The sequence below is a fragment of the Daucus carota genome, chromosome 3, assembly GCF_001625215.2.
Source record: "Daucus carota subsp. sativus chromosome 3, DH1 v3.0, whole genome shotgun sequence".
NCBI classification, from domain to species: Eukaryota; Viridiplantae; Streptophyta; class Magnoliopsida; order Apiales; family Apiaceae; genus Daucus; species Daucus carota.
The window spans coordinates 47916978-47937437 of record NC_030383.2 but is presented as its reverse complement, the minus strand read 5'-3'; the positions used below and the strand labels follow the sequence as shown (position 1 = coordinate 47937437).

Here is a 20460-nt window from a genome sequence, read left to right as displayed (position 1 = left end):
AAAAAAATATTATGTGAAATTAATAGCCAATGAAGTAGAACATGTTTATCTAACTTGCAAGCACATCAAACCAACAATTTTTTCATACGCAAAGATTTAGTTGCCGCCCATCGCTAAAATATCCCATCCAACTCAAGCTCACATCTTATATGGTTGTCGATACTTAGCATCACATGTATAAAACCGACTCACTCCGTCTATAATCACATATATAAAACCTACTCACTCCGTCAGCCCGTTGATATGAGTAGTATATACCGGAAAACGGAAACATGACACGTATTTTAATGTTGGTGTAAAATATTATTTTATTATTTTATTTTTATTTATTTTATGGAATAAAAATTTAATATTGAATTTTTGTTTAATTTTTTTTTAAAAAATTTATAAAATTAGTATATTTTACAAAAGCATAACGTGCATGTCGAGCAGTAAAAAAAAAATATAGAATTGAATGAGAGACATGGAGTAACTAATATGTTGCTTTCTTTTTCCTAATAAATTGATTATTGTAAAAAATTTATGAAAATTAAATATCAGCGGGTCTTCGCCAAGTTATAAAATATTTTAGAGCTACTAATTCAGATATGTTGCTTGAAAGAGTGAAAGTGTGCGCACACAAAACGTGGGGTGCAAACTGTTTGATGCCCCACATGTTATAACTTGGATGCCCATCCCCTTTGAAATTACTGCTTGAACCAGGCCTGATCGACAAATATTTTATTTAAAAATAAATTGAATAATTAGAAATTATTTGGATTAATAATCAAAATTAATTTAATGATACATCATGCAGTTCTAATATAAATTTATAGTTGACCTATTTGAATAATTTTATATATTTTCGATCAAATAATTTGATTTTTTTAAAAGGAAAAAAATCAGAAAAAACCGTTTTTAATATGATCAAAACAGAAGCTATCTTTGAAGAGAGATCGATACAATGGATTTTAAAGTTTTACCAATTTCAAAGTACGTACAGAGGAGTTTGTGGTTTCGAGCTCCTCACAAGCTGTTTACTGCTCAATAAAACAACCATTTTGTGGTTCATTGCTGTATCTTTGCCTGGATTCTCTTCATATGACTAAGATGTGTATGTGTTATGTATAATTCTGTTTCATGATTAGCTTCCTAGTCATCTGCCGACTGCCATGGCCATGAACTAGCATAGCTATTCTGGCCTATGGTGCAACTTGAAATTAAATGCAATCTGACATCCATGATCCATACTATCAATATAAACCAGATGTCCCAGTTCACTTTCAATCTCTAGAGCAAGTCCAGAATAGAGAACTCCCTGCCAAACTTTCAATCTCAAATTGAAGACTCCATTCTGTTTAATTATGGGAAATTTTAGGGAACGATCCAAATCTATAATAACATTAACAAAATTACAGATCTCCAGTCCCTGCATCATGTTTACCAATCCACTTACCCTCAGATATATATTATTAAATTCCTGTATCCTTCTTCAATGTTCTACTTGCACGTCATAAATCTATCATATTACCTTGATATAGCTTCTTTCGAACATTCTTCCACAATTCTACTAGTATAAAATTACATTGACTATGGGTCTTAAAAAAACTGGCAATTGGTCACTATTGGTATTTAGATCTGTTAAATTCAATAAAAAAAAGTATTACAACAAAGATATTGACCTACCTCGCCTGAACTGTATCAAAATCGCAAACAAAGGAAAAAAAATATATATCATATTGAAGCCGTCAAGAAACGGCGGAACTTTTGCACTCTTGCCTCAGCCTCGTTAGACAGTGGGGACAATTTTCTTTTGTTTCTTCTGTCGCGGTAAATGAGATCTTCTGTGTCTAGGACATAGGATATCTGCAGCACAACATGATAGGATTTGAGATATTTTTTCTTGTTCAAGCTACATAAAGAAACCTATCTTGAGAGTCTTTCTCAATTTCAGGTCCATACACTTGGTTTCCTAGATAGTAGTACAGCTAGCAGTATGTTCTGTTACAAAAAAGTCTGAAAATGAATTGCCTAATGTACTTAAACGGTTTTGATCCAACTTCGTGTAATTCACTGGATGCAAGTAATTAGGCATGCATTTAAGCTGGGTATATTACTGCAATTGACTTTTTCTTGTACATCAACTGACACAAAACCTTTCTTTGTTGAAGATTCGGAATAAAATGTGGAATTAGCATAATAAGCATGATCAGAATAAATATTTGAATAGATGCCCGAGTAAGGCAACCGACAATATATGATTGCTCAGTAGAGGACACAAACAGAGCTATATGACCTCTCTTACAAGGTTTATATACCATCTTATGTAGAACTTCAAGACATTAACAAATCCTTGCCACAACTTGACCTCTCTTACTAGAGTGGATGGAGCAGATGGAGCAACTATAAATGAAAATAGTGTTGATACTGATCTAATTCCTATCAGTAACTAAAACTTTAGCCTAAATATTAAGAACCATAAAAGAAAAGAGGGCCAACAAAAAGCAGGAGGCCGATATAGAGAGCATTTTGACCCGGTATAAGACCGAGCATATGATAGAACAAAACAACAGTCATACACATCTAGTGCACATAAAAACAAGAAAAAATATTTAAAACAAAATATAGTAATATAACTTCATGATTTAATCAACGCCAAGCATCAAGCGTAGGAATTCTGAAATAAAACAACGCCAAGCAAAAAAAATACAGCAGGTACAGTAGATACCTTGGATGAGCTACAAGCCATCTTGCACTCTAAGCCATTGACCACTTTAACATCTTCCATAGCAATGCCTATAGTAGAATATTCATCATGGTTGGCACACATGCGCTTATTCCTGCATATATATGCACAATCATGTCACATTTAGATCAGTCAAAATACCAGTCTTCACCGGCTAGAGACTCATAAAACCCTTCAGAATCTATATAGCAACACCATAAGATCATCCAGCCAAAAAGTAACAACATTATTTGTACATCGGTACCTTTGCAATATAATTCTGTCAGATTCCTTATTGATAGGAATCGGCAAAAATTCATTATTAAGATGAGCTACAAAATTAGGATCCATGGATACTGCAACCACCTCTTTCTTTTCATTTCCATCATCCATGAGCTGTATAGACAAATGTGACCGGACAGATGTCTGAAGAAACAGGTAGAAAAATAACTTCAAATTAGCCTGATAAATAAGATAAAGGTATAACTGATTCCAGAATCTATAACGAAGAAAAGAAAGAACAGATAACGTACACATTCAAATCGGTATATGTTTTCATCATGGAGAAGGACATGTGCATTTTCATAATAGACTGAATCAATATATTTATCCGGTTTCCGAAAATTTTCATACTCGTTCAATTGTAGCAGCTTACTATCCATTTCGTCACTTGCAACAGTTTGAAGCTGTGGGAGAAGTATTAAACTTAACAAAGTATCCAGGAAACAATGTATTATGGAAGATCTGTTTCAAAAAACATTACCTGTTTGACAATCTTATATATCACTTTGTCCAAAGTAAACAGCACATAAGCCTGATTACCAATTATAGCCCGGCAATCATCCTCAAACTTTGCATTATCAGAAGATCCATCAAGCAAATCATATAATGCACTCAAAAATCTATACATATATATACCAACCAAAATTAGCATGCATCAGAGTGCTCAACCAAAAAGTGAAGAATACCATCATAGCTACCTGGAATATAAATCAGCCGGACAAGCATCAATCACATTTCTCATTTTTGGTTCTCCAGAAGATGAATGTGTCTTGGCAAATAACAGTCTTTCATACAATATCTAGAACAAACAAAAATATAAAAGAATGTAACATAAAGGATCAACACTAATTATTTCAAGAAATAGAGACAAAACTATATTCTCACCTGGTGAAGACGGAAAAGCACATAAAATGCATCATTCCCATAGAAAACCTTGGAACCTTTTGCTGTATCACGTAATGCAGATGCAACACGCTTTGCCAGAGGCTTTGAGGTTAGCACAAACCGGTCAGATGGTGGTGATAAAAGTCCATCTTCTTCAGTGACTGCATCATCCAACCCCTCAGCTTCACATTCACTTTCACCTTTACAATCATTTTCATCATGGTCTCCATCCTCCTCTTCACGGGAGTGCTCATCAGCAGCTGATTCACTGCCTGAAACATCTTCGCCGGCCTCAGAAACATTTTCACTGTTCTCGTCATCAGCATCGGCATCATTCTCCCTAACATGCTGACAAGAGGTGTCTTCACCAGTCCTTGCCTCATGCCTTGTAGTTTCTGCACTTCTCTCTGCAACAGAAGCATCCTCTTCAAAATCACCATTAGGTGACAGCTCACCTTCTTCTTTCTCGACCATGGAAACATCAACTAAATCTTCCTTGCAGTTGGGCACATTGGGGACATCTGTTGGAACTCCACTCACGGTTGCAGATGTGACTGATCTCAAAACATCTTGATGGTGCATGTTGTTGATTTCGCAAACAAGGCCCTGACCATTTTCATTAACATGGATACCAGGCCTCTGAGCTACATCATTCCCTGATAAATTAAAAGGCATTAATATTAAATAAACAAATAAAGCAAAAGAGTAAATATCCAAAATTGCATATGATACAGAAAGACCAGGCGATATATATTCAAGCTCGTTCAAAAGGATATTTACCTGCTCTAACAGTTGCATCTGAACTGCCTAAAAGCTCAGCACAAGTAGATGTCCCATTGACAGTTGCACGGTCTAGAGCTTTTTGTAAACCACCTCCATCACCTTCAACAGATACTTCTCCACTTAACATGCAAGCATTACTAGATTGCATTGGATCTGGTAACACATCTCCGTTTGGCAAAGTTTTTGCTTCTTCTACGTCCATAGCTGCAGGATTAGCAGCACTAGGGCTTCCATATTTTTCTTTGATGTCTGTTCCATCACTTTGTGCGTCAGAATCCTCAGGTTCAAGAGGCCGCGAAGGAACATTCAACATTGGCTCCAAAAATGTAGTCCAAAGCCTCATGGCCTTTTTAGACTGCTCTTTAGTCGCACAAATCTCATCACATGAATACTTTATAAGCTTATATAAGTCTTCATGAATCTCAACATCAGAGTATTCAAATTTAAGATCTGGAGTTATAGGATGTCTGCATCCAGCAGATATGTTGAGAAGCACACTATCCTCCTGTTTCCTTTTCTCCTTTAGTTCTTTAACTTCAGTTACTAATGCTGTATGCCAAAGCATGACATGTATCAGGAAAAAATAAACATTAATGTATGAAATTTCCTAGAAATGTAAAGGTCAAAATCAGAGATGCACATATCATTTACAAAAAAAAAATTGGATCATCCTTTAAGCCAAGAGACAAATTGCACTTAGAGCCATTAATATATGTACCATTAGCGAGACAAACACTAGCCAAAAACCTAAATGAAAAGCAATATACTTCAATATTACTTGTTACAGTATTAAACTACTAATACATAATTACAATATGACAAAGTTCTCAATGATGATAATTTTTAGGGCACACAGAGCTAGAAACACATTCACTGGTGAAAGAACGCAGAAGTTCAAAACATTGATGAAGATAAAGGTAGTACATGTGAAACTGACAAATTCGGACTACAAATATTCTGATGCATCCGTTTATGTCTCCCGCTTGTGCCTGCTCATTACCTTCTATTAATTTGTTCTTGCAAATATTACTATTTTTTTACTAACAAGAACATGCCAAAAAATAATCATAACTTGGTGCAGAAATTAAGAAGTACGATTACCAATCGAGCCACGATTTGTTACGGCTGATTCATTAAAAGAAAATCACATAAGCAGCAACCAACAAACACTACCAAGCAAATATCTCTACTTACATTTTGTGCTCAAGTTCTTCGAATCTTGCTGCTTGAAATAGAAACTACGGTGATCAAGGGATTTGTAATGGTTCTTTGCATAGATTTCAGCCCAAACTTTATTGAAATCTAGCCGGCACTTTGACCACTCCTCTTGTTTCTGCTTCAGGCGTATTAATATGACAGGCAGAGAAAGAGATGTATTTTTACGTAAGATGTCCAAGACATCCAGTCCATGATCACCGTATAACCGTTCAATGCACCTAAAATTGAGGGCTACAAAAACAAGATGGGGAGCAAAGTCAGCAAATAGAATAACAGTTTTAGCGGGCAATACAAAAGTATTATCAAAACCTGTGAAGTGGTCTTCCACGCAGATGGTACTCTCTGAATTGATGGAATTTTTGTTCATGATGTTCAGTAACTCCTCCGCGCGCTTAGCAGTCGCAGTCACAGATTCCAACAACATATCCAGCTCAAACCTAGAATTATCATAAAAGTTTTAAACGCCAGATAGCAAAAGTAGAAACAGCAGTAAAACATTGATCGATAACTCAAAACCCTCAACTAAGATCTATTTCCTAATTTTTTAAGGACCGTGAGGAGCAACTATTAGTGTCAAACTCAATAAATGAATATCCCGAGGACCAGAGTTTTATCAGTTATCTGAGATAGAAAAGTTGCAATCTTGATAATATTTCGGGACTGAGAAAACATATTATTTATCGAGATCATCAATTGATTAGTCGTTTATTTATCGAGGTTCTATGTTGCAACTGTATACGGAAGTAAGCTCAAAATTAGTACTTCGTCGGATCTTAACTAAAAATAATTTCATACACTCATGTCATATTAACCACATATCAAATTATTCTCCCATGACAACAAAAATTTGTGTGAAATTTGACAGCTTTATAACATCAAAACATACTACTAGAATATGATACTGGCAGGTTAATGAAGAGATACAGGTAGATATGGTACCTATCATCTTCGCATCTAAACAGACTCTCTTCATATTGGTTTCTGCGCATATGTTTGAAAGAGTAATCCTCACTACCTGACGTCACAGATACCCAGTGATCATTCAGTACCTGTGCTCCCAGCTCTGACTTTTGGCTTGCCAATGGTATTGGATACTGAAAAGAGAAAGTTTTAATCTCGCGCGAGCACACACACAGAGACAGACAGAGAGAGAGAGAGAGAGAGAGAGAGAGAGAGAGAGAGAGAGAGAGAGAGAGATTCCTACATCATCAGGAAGAAGCCTGTAACTAGGAGTACACCGCTGACAATTAACAAGATCCAGCTCTTGTATGGATTTTCCCCAATATTTCTCCTTCACCCTGTCCCTTTCTTTAAATAAATCTACGTCACGTCGATGTTCCCTTTCTTTATCCTCTACCTTCAGAGTTTTGGATGCAAACCCTTCAGTCCAGAAATGTTCTGCAGTCATTTAACAACTTCAGCAGGATTCTCGTAACTTTGAATGTAATAATAATTTAGCAGTTCAAATGGTACTCATCTACATGCAGCAAAAGTGAATACACAAACTAAATTTAGTAAAAATTTGTGTGATGCTCTTTGTTATAATGAACAAGCAGAAATCACAAACGTACTTTTGCTCATCACACCAGCAAGAAATCCATCTGCAAAAGTGGATTGCATAAGATTACAAAAATGTAGACAAATACAAAATGAACAGTTTGGCAACTCTTTATGAGGTTACCAGTTCCTTCACATAATTCCAAAAACTCCTTAAACCCTTCCATAAGAGCGGTGTCTTTTCCAATTAAATCTGCAACCTGAAAACATTTTAAACCACTTCAAAACAAAAATAAAAAAATTTACCGGGCTTTATAAAATGTCAAATATTGTTTTTCTTTGTTTCAGCATTTTGCAGTCAGTTATTAGATCTAATACCAACAAAATAGAGTTGGATTATGATTCTTTATGCTTCTATCATTTCATGCTTGTTTATTTTTGATGGAAGTGGAACCTAAATCAGAGACCAAGACCGAGAAAAAACGAGTAATAGTCGATAACTTTGGAGGGGAAGTTTTTTTTTGAAACAGAGATTCCTTATCCATAGTAGGCTCAAGTATGTCATAAAAAACAAGCTTACTGAACCAAAGTGTAAAGTAGCATATTGGGGTTGCTCTTGGCAACTGGCAACAAGTGACTCTCATCAAGTTCTAAACCGATGTCACATATTTAGTCCATGTTGGAAACATGAACTGAGAGTCTGAAATCTTATATACATTCTCATTATTTATTTGCCAAAATCGTGTTCTTACAACGATCAAAGAAAACCGTTACAACTCTAGTTACTCATGCTCTGTACCCTAAGATGTAAGATAAATAGGGTTAGCAAAAGTAAAAGTTTACAAGGTATTTACCAAGCCCTGTAACTCATTTCTTGTTATTATGTCAGTGCTATAGATATGAAGACACTTCAGGAATGCCTGGTAATCGGCTGGATTCCGTAGTCTCTCCTTCACTTTTTCACAGAAAATGAACTCTTGCTTATAGATACCTAGCATAATAACAAAACATTCATTGGTAACACACAAGATTACGGCATTCACAAATGAATAGAACTAAATGTAATTTAGTAGTTCTTATGAAATAAATGAGCCAGCAAAACTGATGATAATTACATATTTCTATTCAAGATGAATATATAACATAATTCAATATATTCCATCTAACAAGTAAAGATAATCTATAACCAGGCTTAACAGATAATGTACCGCTATAGAAAAAGAAAATGCAACAATAAACTACTCCCTCTGTCCCCCTCATTTCTTTACATTACTTTTTGGCACGCTTTTCAACGCTCATTTATAGTATAGTTCCATAATATGTTTTTAAAATTTTTTTGCTCTGAATAAAAGTTTGATATTTAAACTTTTATTCAAAAAAGAAATTTTTAGAAAAAAGTTATGGAACTATACTTTATAGGAGCCTCAAAATGCGCGCAAACAGTGAACGTAAACATCCTGGAGGGACGGACGGAGTACAATATAATTAGTGCCAAACCAAACAAATTCTGAAGTTAACTTGGTTTTTGAACCTGAAACAGAAGGCAGCAACACATGGCATATAAAAGTATTAGCTAGTTAACAAGATCACAATGAACTTACTTTTCAAGGCATCTTTATCATCGTAAGGACCCGAGAAATGATCCCCTCCAAATCCATCCACCTTCCGAGAAGATTTCCTTTTCTCAGATGAACGATGCATGTCTTGCTCAGAGTCTCTAAAATCTTGATCACGATTCATCCTCCTGTCACGGTTATTATTTTCAGACCGCCTTCTCTGCTCCTTGTGCAACTTGATCATTGTTTTTTCATCCAAATCCGGATGCTCAAGATTCGGATCATTCTCAGTGTGGGGACCGATGATTCTGTCCCGCTGAAAGCGTTGCTGGGAAACAGTAGCAAGGGTCCTTGGTTCACTAAAAGAAACAATTATTTTTTTAAAAAAAAATATGGTGTGAAAAAATACCTTATCCATTGGTGTACCCCGCTGTGTTAAAACGGCAGAACTCCGCTCATCATAGCGATTCAATGGTTGCCTGCCAAGTGAAGCATTGTGTGCTGACGCAACCGCTGAAGCATCAGGTAAAAATCTTATGAACTCATCAAGCAAATCTGGATGATCATCAAAAAGTGCAGCAACCTGCAGGTTACAAATAGATGTATCACACATCATAACTGCTACAATATATTTGACATTGATACTAGGAATAGTAAAAGGTATATCTTTACTAGCTATACATGACTAAATACATATATTTACCTCATGGTAGACCTCCTCAATACCCTTGTGCTCCTTCCTGTACATATTTAATATGTCTAAAAAAGATTTGTACACATGATCATCATCATTTTGAAATCTTTTCTGTAAAGAAGAAAGATGTCAATAAGCTAAGCCGGTAAAATTATAATCAATATTAAAAACTTGCGGTGGTAGAACATTAGTTGCACCTTGATCTTGTTTACAAAACTTATAGCCTCTTCAAACTCAACAGTTTTCTTCGGTGGTGCCTCACCCTCCTCAATAACAGTAATTTCATAGCCTTTGGGTAAAAATGTATTGAAACCAAAAATGAGATTATTGTGCCCTTTAAACAATTCTTTCACCCTCGCGATGACACCAGTAGTATCAATTCTGCAATAAGTTAGCATGCACAATTTTTTTTTAATTTTTTTTTAAAAGACCATAAAAAACAATACACAATTATGTCCACAGTGCAACATGTGTACCTTTGAGCCTTAAAATCTTTCATCACATCAAGGAAAGTGTCATATTTTTCCCTCTGGTCCTGAAACATATCCTTGACTTCTTTCAAATAACTTAATGCATCATTGGTTGTAAGTCTCTGCGATGCAGGACCTGCACTACCCCCTCCAGCAACATGAGGTTGAGCATATCTTTATCACCACCAAAGGAAGAGCCAAAGTTTAGAAAAATTCATACTTTATACTAAAACAAATACAGTTCTGATATACAAAACAATTTACACGACCCCACAAATCAATATTTCCTAATTGCAACACACTGTAGCACCTCGCTCAGTCTAATTCGCATTATACTATACAACTTATTTATTCACATATCTCAAAAGAACATTTAATAACATTTCATAAAATGAAATTTTTGACATAAAACTTCAATAAAATTACACCAGAATCATACAAAGTTAACAAGCAGAAGACCTCTAAGAAACAACTTAATACAAAGTGACAATCATCCCCTACAAAAATTTCACAAATTTCACATCTAAAGACACATATGCTTCACAAAGACCAGTTTGGCGCACCTTATTTTTCAGATGTAAGTCACTTATTTCTGGAAACAGTATGTAATGTGTACTTTTTTGGAAATAAGTGACTTTTTTTTTTTTGCAGATAAGGAATGTTAAATACCTATTAAATACTTAATACTAAAAAATAATATGTAAATGTGAAATTTCCCCCGAATCCTTACTTTCATCAAATAAAAAGTCGGCCTACATGCCCAACAATTGCATGTACACATAAACAATATCCCCGGTCAAAAATCACATCCACAGATCATAATCACACTAACACACACATACACATAACTAATCAATTATTATACAGGCATCAATTCCATAATTCACAAGAAGCAAACTTATAATCAACAGCTTAAACTAAACAATCATCCCCTCGGAAAAGTTGACAAATTTCACAGTTAACAACACATATGCTATACAAATCAACAATTGCATGTACACATATACAATTTTAACCGCCAAAGATCACATCCACACATCAACCAAATCACAATCTCTCTCTCACACACACATAAGAAAACAATCACTAAAATCACAATTACACACACATAAACAGAACACAAACAGTGAAAAGAGCAAGAGCTTACGGCTCAGCACGAGAAGAACCAAACGAGCGCTTAAATTGCGAATTCACATAATCATCTCGAAACCGCTTCATTTCTGCAAATCAATTAACACAATCACATCAATTCAAATCACAAACTAATCAAAACCGCCTCTAAAATCACAAACAATTAACAAAATTAAAAGACGTACCGCGCAATAAAAAGCCAGATTGAAAGCGAAAAGTGATAGATCTATATAAAAATTAGTTCAAGCGGAGAAGAGATTGTGTAACGAGAAGATCGAAATATTTGTAAAGGAGAAGTTTTGCATTTTGGGAGAGGTGAATATATGGAGAGAAAATATAATTTGTAAGAACGTGATAGTGTATGTATGTATATGTTGGTACTAATCTATAGGCTGCAGCTTATATATTCGAAAAACTTGCCGATTTTATTTCTGTTTATATATCATCTTTATTTTGGGCTTTAAATTTGCAGTCAGTTTTGGACTGGGTTAATTCTAAAGCCCGTTAAGGACATGTTTTGGTTTCGCTATGGTTAGTTTTAGGGCACAGTTAAGAAGTAGTCAAACTTTTTCATCTAGGGAAGGCAGTTAACCTAATAATGCAAGCATTTTTTATTTTTTTGACATATAGTGTATACGCATTTAAACCCCTTACAAAAAAAATAAATATATGTACGCATTTAAACCTGAAGATAGAATATAAATGTTTTTTTTTCAATAATAGAATATCCCCGTCAGTCCATTTATCAAATTATATACTTATATATAATAAGCGTAAGGGAGATAATTTGGTCGCATGGTCCTATGATCCAAAAGTTTATTATCCGTTGGATCGTATATTGAACAAATAAGCACCGTTAGATTAGATTAAAATTAAATTCTGTTCTATAAGGAAACTGACATCTACTTGCATGTTTATAATTCTTTTTCCGAATTCAAAACAAATTCTGTCTTTCATGTGTTTTTGGTTTTTTTAATCCAAAATAAATATTTCCTACAAATTTTAGTTATAGAATCGCATAAATCACACAGTCAAAAAATTATTTTTATCCATCGGATCCTATATTGAACAAATAAGCATCGTTAGATTATAACAAAATTAACGTATGTTCCATAAGACAACTGATATCTACTTACATGTTTATAATTCCTTTTCTAAATCCAAAACAAATTCTGTATTTCACGTGTTTATGATTTTTTTTAATCCAAAATAAATATTTTCTGCCAATTTTATTTGTAGAATCATATAAATCGCACCGTCACAAAATTATTTTTATCTAATATATTTCAAAATTAATAAGCCCGATTTATGTGAGGACGAATACAAAAACTTTTTCCTAATCCAAATTAAATTCTACCATCTTATTGCATGTTTATGATTCATCTTCTTAATTCAAAATAAATTGTGTTTATCAATTTTAATCTCGAACCATAAAAATTTTTAGACAAATATTTAAATCACATTATAATAATTCTAATATAAAATAAATTTATAAATATAATCTAATAGGAGTTGGCGTCACATATTCTACTCAAAATAATTTAAAATTTGATAGAAAGAATTTAATACATTGACATGACACATACAATTTTAATTTATTATTTATAAATTAAATTTTTTCACACCATTTAAAATATATTTAAAAAATTTATAAATAATTAAAAAGCTCCCGTGCTTTGCACGGGCTATAAGCTAGTAATATAACTAAATAATCAACTAAGCTGTCAAATCTTTTTCGGACACTCTATTATTTAAGAAAAAATTATTATCATAGAAAAAAATATACGGAATAGTCCGTCGATCGGACTTACTCTTGGATTGGGATGGCCAAAGCCCAGTAATTTTTATTATTTAAAGCCGTGAAAGTGTTTGAAAAAAAATATTATTTTATGTATGACCATGATCATAATTCATTTCCAATATAATAAGATAAAAAATATTTATTAATTAAATATTAATTTTTTTACTTAATAATTTCAAATCACCAAAAACATAAAAACTATATAATAAAATAAGTAAGCATTAATATTAGTATTTTTATACATATATGTATAAAATATGTATAAACAGGTGAAGGTGAACAGTAAATAAGTGTTTGTGAGCTCAGGCTTTACCCATCGTAAGCAGCCGCAGATTCCTACATTTAAAAAAAGCCGGTGTTTTGTGTGTACACAACATGTGAAATTACTAAAAAAAAGTGTTGGCTCAGGAAAGAGTCGAATGCAGTTGCAAGTGTGTGTTGGGTATTGCTCATGAACGCAAGTGTGTGTTGTGTTGGGTGCACAATAGGTTGTGTTTAAGCATACTAAGTGGGCGTTTGTTTAGGACTTATAAGTCCAGCTTCTGGATTATAAGTTATGAGCACTTATTCGTACCGTTTGTGTAATAAGTCTAGAAGTACTTATAAAAAGCTAGGAATGCTAGCTTTTGTTTCAGGACTTCTACTTATTTCCCAAACACTTTAATCACTTATAAGTCTTATCTTGCTTCTAACTTCTACTCCACTTATTTATTTTAAGCAAGAAGCACTTATTTTAAGCTCACCCAAACGGCCCCTAACTCTCACACTTCTTCGCAACAACTCTGTTCACCTCATTTATAATTAGGATGATAAAAATATATATATATATACTATACTATTAAAGCCGAAACATTAAAAATTTGGTCGGTCGGTACTTGGGCCGATATATGGGCCTATCTATATAACTAATTATTTTTTCTTAATTTTGGGCCGAAATACAGACCTGTCTATATAATCAATTATTCATTTTAGCTATGTGGTCAAAATATCTTAAAATGTGTGCGAAAAAGTCAAAAGGCAGATATTCAAGAACGGAGGGAGTAACATGTAAAAAAAATTATTTTAACATTATCATTAAAAAATTATATATTTGACCTAATTATAAATTAACTATTTGAAGGAATTAACTATTAAGAATTTATTTAGCTGCTAAATAAAAATTTTTATAATAACATTATTCTATCACAATTTTACTTTCAATAAAATTCGTTAAATCTAAAATATATGCGATAAATTAACAAATATTAAAACCGCCCGTGCATTGCACGGGTTTTAAGCTAGTATAACTAAAACATGGATGATCATATTTTCAAATCCATCTTTCAGCTGGTTAGAAAAAAGAAAGAGCATTGTTAAAATATATTTATAATTTTTCAAAAATAGAAAGGTATATATCTTATTGTCACAAGAACCTTTGGCATTAAAATATCACTGTTTAACATAAAAAGTTTTTATTGTCTCTGTAAAAATGTCCAAAATGTCAGTTCAAAACGCAATTTTGTGTCGTGTTTATAATATCGAACAACAACATAATATTAAGTTGTGGTTTCAGTTGAAAACGGATATTGAAGTTGTGGTTTTAACTAAAAACGCAATTTCAATTTGTGTTTTCCTCGTAGAATTAAAACACAACACAGAAGTTGCGTTTGAAGTGATAGTTGAGACCATTTTTTTTTGAAAAAAAATGACATTGATATTCATTTGTGTTAAAATAATGATGTTTGGGCCTCCTCTCTTATAATTCGCACCTATATATCCTGCCGTATTGTTTACGTAACATGTTCAGCTGTTGTATGTTTTATATAGCTCAATATCAGATATCTATACTATCTATACTATACTATAATAAGCCAACATGGGTATAATTTGTAGTCCAAGTTTTAGTTATATTTTTTGGTTTGGTACACTCCTTTTGGGACTACAAGTCTACAAATGTGTGGAGTCTATTAGTCTTACATTGTTAAACAGTTTCAAAACTAAAAACACTCAATATTTCATTAAAAAATTATAATGATGTTATATATAAAATTATAAATATATAATTTTGAATATCTTTTTTTAACAATAACCTTAGCTTCTGTCGTAAAAAAAACCAAGATTACAAAATTACAGTAAAAACTCTATAAATTAATAATGTCGGGACCGGAGAAATTTATTAATTTAGAGAGTTATTAATTTATCGATAAATTAATAATTATTAATTTAAAGATTTTTTAACTGATTATATTGTACATATCAAACAAAAAGTCAAATTAGTCTATATCTCTTATAATTACATTGATGCGAACTTTAGGGCTCAACGTAAATTAGTAACTACTGTGTTCATATGTATTGGAAATCAATAATGACTTTTGAAATACTGTACAGTAAATGTAAACAAGAGAATGAATGTGTTCAATGTATAGTATTCTTAAGCAAGTTTTTATGAATTATTAATTTATGATTTTATTGGGATTGAAAATTATAAAGGGATCTCCCGAAAAATTATTATCTTATTATTTTATCGAGTTTTTCAATTTTTTACATTGGCCCAAGTCGGGACTGGACAAATTTATTATTTTAGAGAGTTTATTAATTTACCGAGTATTAATTTAAAGAGTTTCTACTGTACGTTGAAATTCGATTTGATTAGATTACTGAATCTTTCAAAGGTATTACACGATCGTCTATAAAGGTATTATACGATCGTCTATGTTTGGAAAAGATTAGGATTTTCTGATTTTTTTTATTTTTAAATCTACGTGTGCTATATTCGGATTAAATGTACCAATATATATATTTAAATATATTCGGATTAAATATATATATTGGGGTTTGTCCATTTTCAAGTAATCGGGAGAAAAAATATAGTTAGTTGAATAATATAATTTAATTGAAATTCAATCCGTTAACATTAAAATATTAATAAAATGATGTTAAAATTTAAGTTATAAATAATAAATTACGAATTATATACCCGCCCGTGCTTCGCACGGGTTAAAGGCTAGTACTATTAAAGCCGAAACATTAAAAGTTTGGTCGGTCGGTACGCGGGCTTTTATACACACTTTTATAATTAACGGGCTTCAAACAAAATTAGTGGGTTTTAAACAAAATATAAACAAATTAAAATATAAAACAAATATACGATCAAAACATAAAACAAATATAAAACCTATTAAACAAAATATAAACAAATTAAAATATAAAACAAATATACGATCAAAACATAAAACAAATATAAAACCTATTTGACTATACCAAAACTAAAGTCAAACCTTAAAAAATACTATACTATTAAACCCGAAGTATTAAAATTTTGATCAGTCGATACGCGGGCTTTTATACGGCCAAAATACGGTCCTATCTATATACCAATTATTTTTTTAACTAAAATATATTATCTTTTAACACGAGCTACATATATAAAAATATAATATCATTATATATAATTGTTAATAAATAACCTGTGATATTTTTCAACCAAAATACATTAACATTATTTTAAAATACACTGATGGACTCACTTTAAAAGTAATATTATAAATCTATAATATATTATTATACTGTTAAATCCGAAACATGAAAAGTTCAGTTAGTCACTTAGTCGGTAGGGCAGTCAAGTTCAGTGAGCCTGTTGGTATTCGACCCACGAACCTTCTTGATTTATAATATGTTATAATTTATTTTTTATTATCTATTAAACCAAAACATTTACGTTAATATGATGGGTCAGTATTTGATTTTACGCGTCTTTTTTAACTTAATATGTTCAATACTATATTATTAATTATCAATAACGAAATATTAAAAGATTGATTGGTTGATTTATATATGATTTTATAGATCTTTATAGATCTTCTTAAATTATAACATTAAAAAAAAACGTATTTTAACATTCTCAGTAAAATATATATGTTCGACCTAATTTTTAGTTAGTCATTTGACAAAATTAACTATTAAGAATTTATCATCTGTTAAATAAAATTTTTATTTAATCATATTATTCTATCATAATTTTATTTTTACAGTAAAATTAGTTTAAGTTAAAATATATACGATGAAATAACAAATATTATAACCGCCCGTGCATTGCACGGGTTATAAGTTAGTGTATAATAAGAGCTAAATTATGTTATTTGGAAACAATATATAGTTTAGCGCAATGGAATAATAAATAAACTCTTCTAAAAGTAAATCAGAATGTAAATGTGAATCCTTGTTCACCCTCCTAGTCCTCACAAAGTAAAAAGCTTCTATATAACATGATCAAACAAGAAAAAAGAAATCATAAGATCATGTCTCAAGGAAATATAGTTTTTTTTTTAATCACCGCTAACCTGATCATTAGCTTTTTGCATACAAATATATATTATTAAATTTGAAGACTTACTCCTTTATATACGACATTGAAGTTTAACAAACAACGTCGCGCTCAAGAGAGAACCAATGCTTAAAATATAACTATAAAATCACCAGCAGAACTCTATATAGTTTTTCAGAATCTAAATTTAAATACATGTTTTTTGATATCGTTGTGTGCGTTCAAAAATAATTTTCAAAATATAATACATATATAAGACATTTTTTTTCATGTATAGTTCTACTGCAGAATCTTAACTAATACTAGAAATAAGATAAGGGTTCTATCATCTATGGCTAATGGTTCCATGGCTAATAACATGACCCTTAACAAACATATCTTCTTACATGCCTTCTTGTATTATAGGTGCCAGGACTTGCTACACCCCCATCACTCCAACTACTTGATAGAAAAACCAGCAGCTTTATTACAGAAACCATGATTTCAGTTGTTAGTATTTGTTCTTTGGAGGTTAACCAAAGCATAATAGGCTCCGGTGGGTCCCTCTGCCAGCAAAGCCGAATGGGTCCCCATTTCAACAAGCTTCCCTTGGTCCAGCACTGCAATTGTGTCACAACTTTGTATTGTACTTAATCTATGTGCCACTACTACACTAGTCCTTCCCACCATAACGCACTCTAGCGCATCCTGCACCATTTTCTCGGATTGACTGTCAAGAGCACTTGTAGCTTCATCTAATAGTAGAACAGCTGGATTTTTTAGTATGGCTCGGGCAATCGCAATGCGCTGCTTTTGACCACCGGATAACTGTAATCCTCTGTCACCACAGAATGTGTCATATCCATCTTTTAATCCGGTGATGAAATCATGAGCATTAGCTGCCTTAGCTGCCTCAATGATTTCCATTACACCAGTCTCCTCAGGTGCCCCATAGGTGATGTTATCGCGTATTGTACCAGCAAACAATGTAGGTTTTTGACTAACAAGTGCAATGTGTTTTCTTAGTGATTTAAGGTGAAATGATCTTATATCTTTCCCATCAAACTTTACTGAACCTTTAAGCGGGTCGTAAAATCTTTGAATCAGTCCAATTATAGTTGACTTACCAGAGCCACTTTGGCCCACTAAAGCTGTTGATTTCCCTGATTCAACATTAATTGAGAAGCCGGCAAAAATTGTCACATCTGGTCTCGAGGGATATGCAAAGTCCACATCCAGGAGCTCTATGTGGCCTATTACTCTGGCAGGCTTATATCCATTAGGGCTTTCAGGTTCAATGAGCGTACATCGGTCCAAGACAGCAAAAACTGATCCCACAGCATCATAACCTTTAGCAAGATCATTAGTCTAGGATCCCGCATCTGCAATAACTCGACCCATACTTACTAAGACCATAAAGGTCTCGAAGAAAGCCTTGGAATCAATTACACCATTAGAAATAAGTTTGCCACCATACCAATAGTCCAACGCCCAAGTGCATGACAACAGACATTGGGAAATTCCAAGACCAAGGCCCGCATACCATGATTGTCTAGCACTTTCGCGTCTTGGGACTTCTTGGGCTTGTTTGAGCATTTTGAGTATTCGGGCCTGGGAAGAAAAGGCTGTGACTGTTCTGAAATTTGAAACAGCTTCAGCTGCCAGCTTGCTAATCTGGTCTTGTGATTTTATAGCCTTTGCAGACATCTTTTTCAGCAAAATACGTTTGCAGTAGTAGCAAGCGATGACAAGGGGATGGACGGCGATCATCACAATAGCAAGCTTTCATGCAATAGCTAGGCCCATGATGAAAGCCATCGTTACTGCTGATAGTGTCTGAATTACAAGTGCCATGTGATCGCCCACTAGAGATCTCACCTGAACAGGAAACATATATGTTAGTATAGTTCTGAATATATTCCATTTGAAATATGATTTGCTACTCTTCTACTAATTTTGAAATCACTGTGCAATAATTAAAAAATGTGCATAATATATGCATACCGTATTGGCATCTTTAGCGAGCCTGGAACAAACAGCCCCACTAGAATTCTCATCTTGATCAAACCAACCAATCTCAAAAGTGAGTATTTTAGACAACATTCTTTCTCTAATCCTTTTTGTCAGATTTTCACCCATAGCTGCAAAGTTATAGTGTTGTGTTATGTTGACAATTAAAGAGAACAATGCCAACCCGACAAAGCAGAAAGCAAATATCCTTGTTTTCTCCTTAATTTTGCCATGGTCCGCCAAAAAATACGCCGATACCATAGAACCCATAGTGAAAGAATATATAGGCTGAATGGCACCGAATAAAATCGCCCCAATACTCCCTAAAAAAGCTTGCTTCCATTCAGGTATATTTAATGCTAGAAGTCTTTTATATGACGGTACTGGAAAAATCTTGTCACTGGGATTCTTCTTGTCAACACTAATATACTCACCTCCCAAGTTAGATGAGCTTGATTGACTAACAACCGATAATCTTCGATTACTCCTACTATTGATGTCAATGGCAGTATTATTAGTACTGTGGGTACCAATGAACAATTTATTGGTATGTTGGAGTTGGACTAAAGTTGGGTACAGGCTATCCGGGTCTTTAATGAGGTCATGGTATGAGCCGGTTTCTCTGATTTTGCCATCTTGAACAACAATAATGAGGTCTACATTTCGGATGGTGGAGAGGCGGTGGGCAATGATGACAGTGGTGCGGCCAACAGCGGCCTCATCTAAGAGGAGTAATATTATACGATAATATATTGTTATGAGTGTTTTTAGTATTTGAAACTATTTAACAATGTAAGACCCTTAAAAAAAAGATATTCAAAATTGTATATTTTATAATTTTATTTATAACATCATTATAATTTTTTAATGAAATAATATACGATAATATATTGTTATGAGTCTTTTTAGTATTTGAAGCTATTTAACAATGTAAGACTAATAGATAGACTCCACATTTGTAGACTTGTAGTACCAAAAGGGAGAGTACCAAACCAAAAAATATAACTAAAATTGTGGACTACAAATTATACCCATGTTGGCTTATTATAGTATAGTATAGATTTATGAGACACCTTGGTCACCCCCAACTACTTGACAGAAAAAACCAGTAGCTTGATTACAAAAATCCAAGATGTTACAGCAAGTC

At 33.0% G+C, this 20460-nt stretch overlaps 1 protein-coding gene and 1 pseudogene across 1 annotated transcript; both read right to left on the bottom strand.

The window, feature by feature from the left end:
* Positions 1 to 1578: 1578 nt before the first annotated feature.
* On the bottom strand, positions 1579 to 11596 carry LOC108214377 (paired amphipathic helix protein Sin3-like 2). The gene is made up of 22 exons (XM_017386347.2): positions 11406 to 11596; positions 11237 to 11309; positions 10096 to 10263; positions 9817 to 10000; positions 9629 to 9730; positions 9335 to 9508; positions 8971 to 9253; positions 8224 to 8360; positions 7554 to 7629; positions 7444 to 7473; positions 7077 to 7270; positions 6812 to 6966; positions 6182 to 6309; positions 5849 to 6103; positions 4652 to 5203; positions 3872 to 4527; positions 3685 to 3785; positions 3468 to 3606; positions 3238 to 3390; positions 2970 to 3130; positions 2708 to 2819; positions 1579 to 1845 (listed from the first exon to the last, which is right to left on the bottom strand). The coding sequence occupies exons 2-22, from the start codon at positions 11305 to 11307 to the stop codon at positions 1714 to 1716; spliced, it is 3963 nt and encodes a 1320-aa protein (XP_017241836.1). The 5' UTR covers positions 11308 to 11309; positions 11406 to 11596; the 3' UTR covers positions 1579 to 1713.
* A 5940-nt stretch (positions 11597 to 17536) lies between these two features.
* On the bottom strand, positions 17537 to 20348 carry LOC108212588 (ABC transporter B family member 15-like; annotated as a pseudogene).
* Between the last annotated feature and the right edge of the window lie 112 nt (positions 20349 to 20460).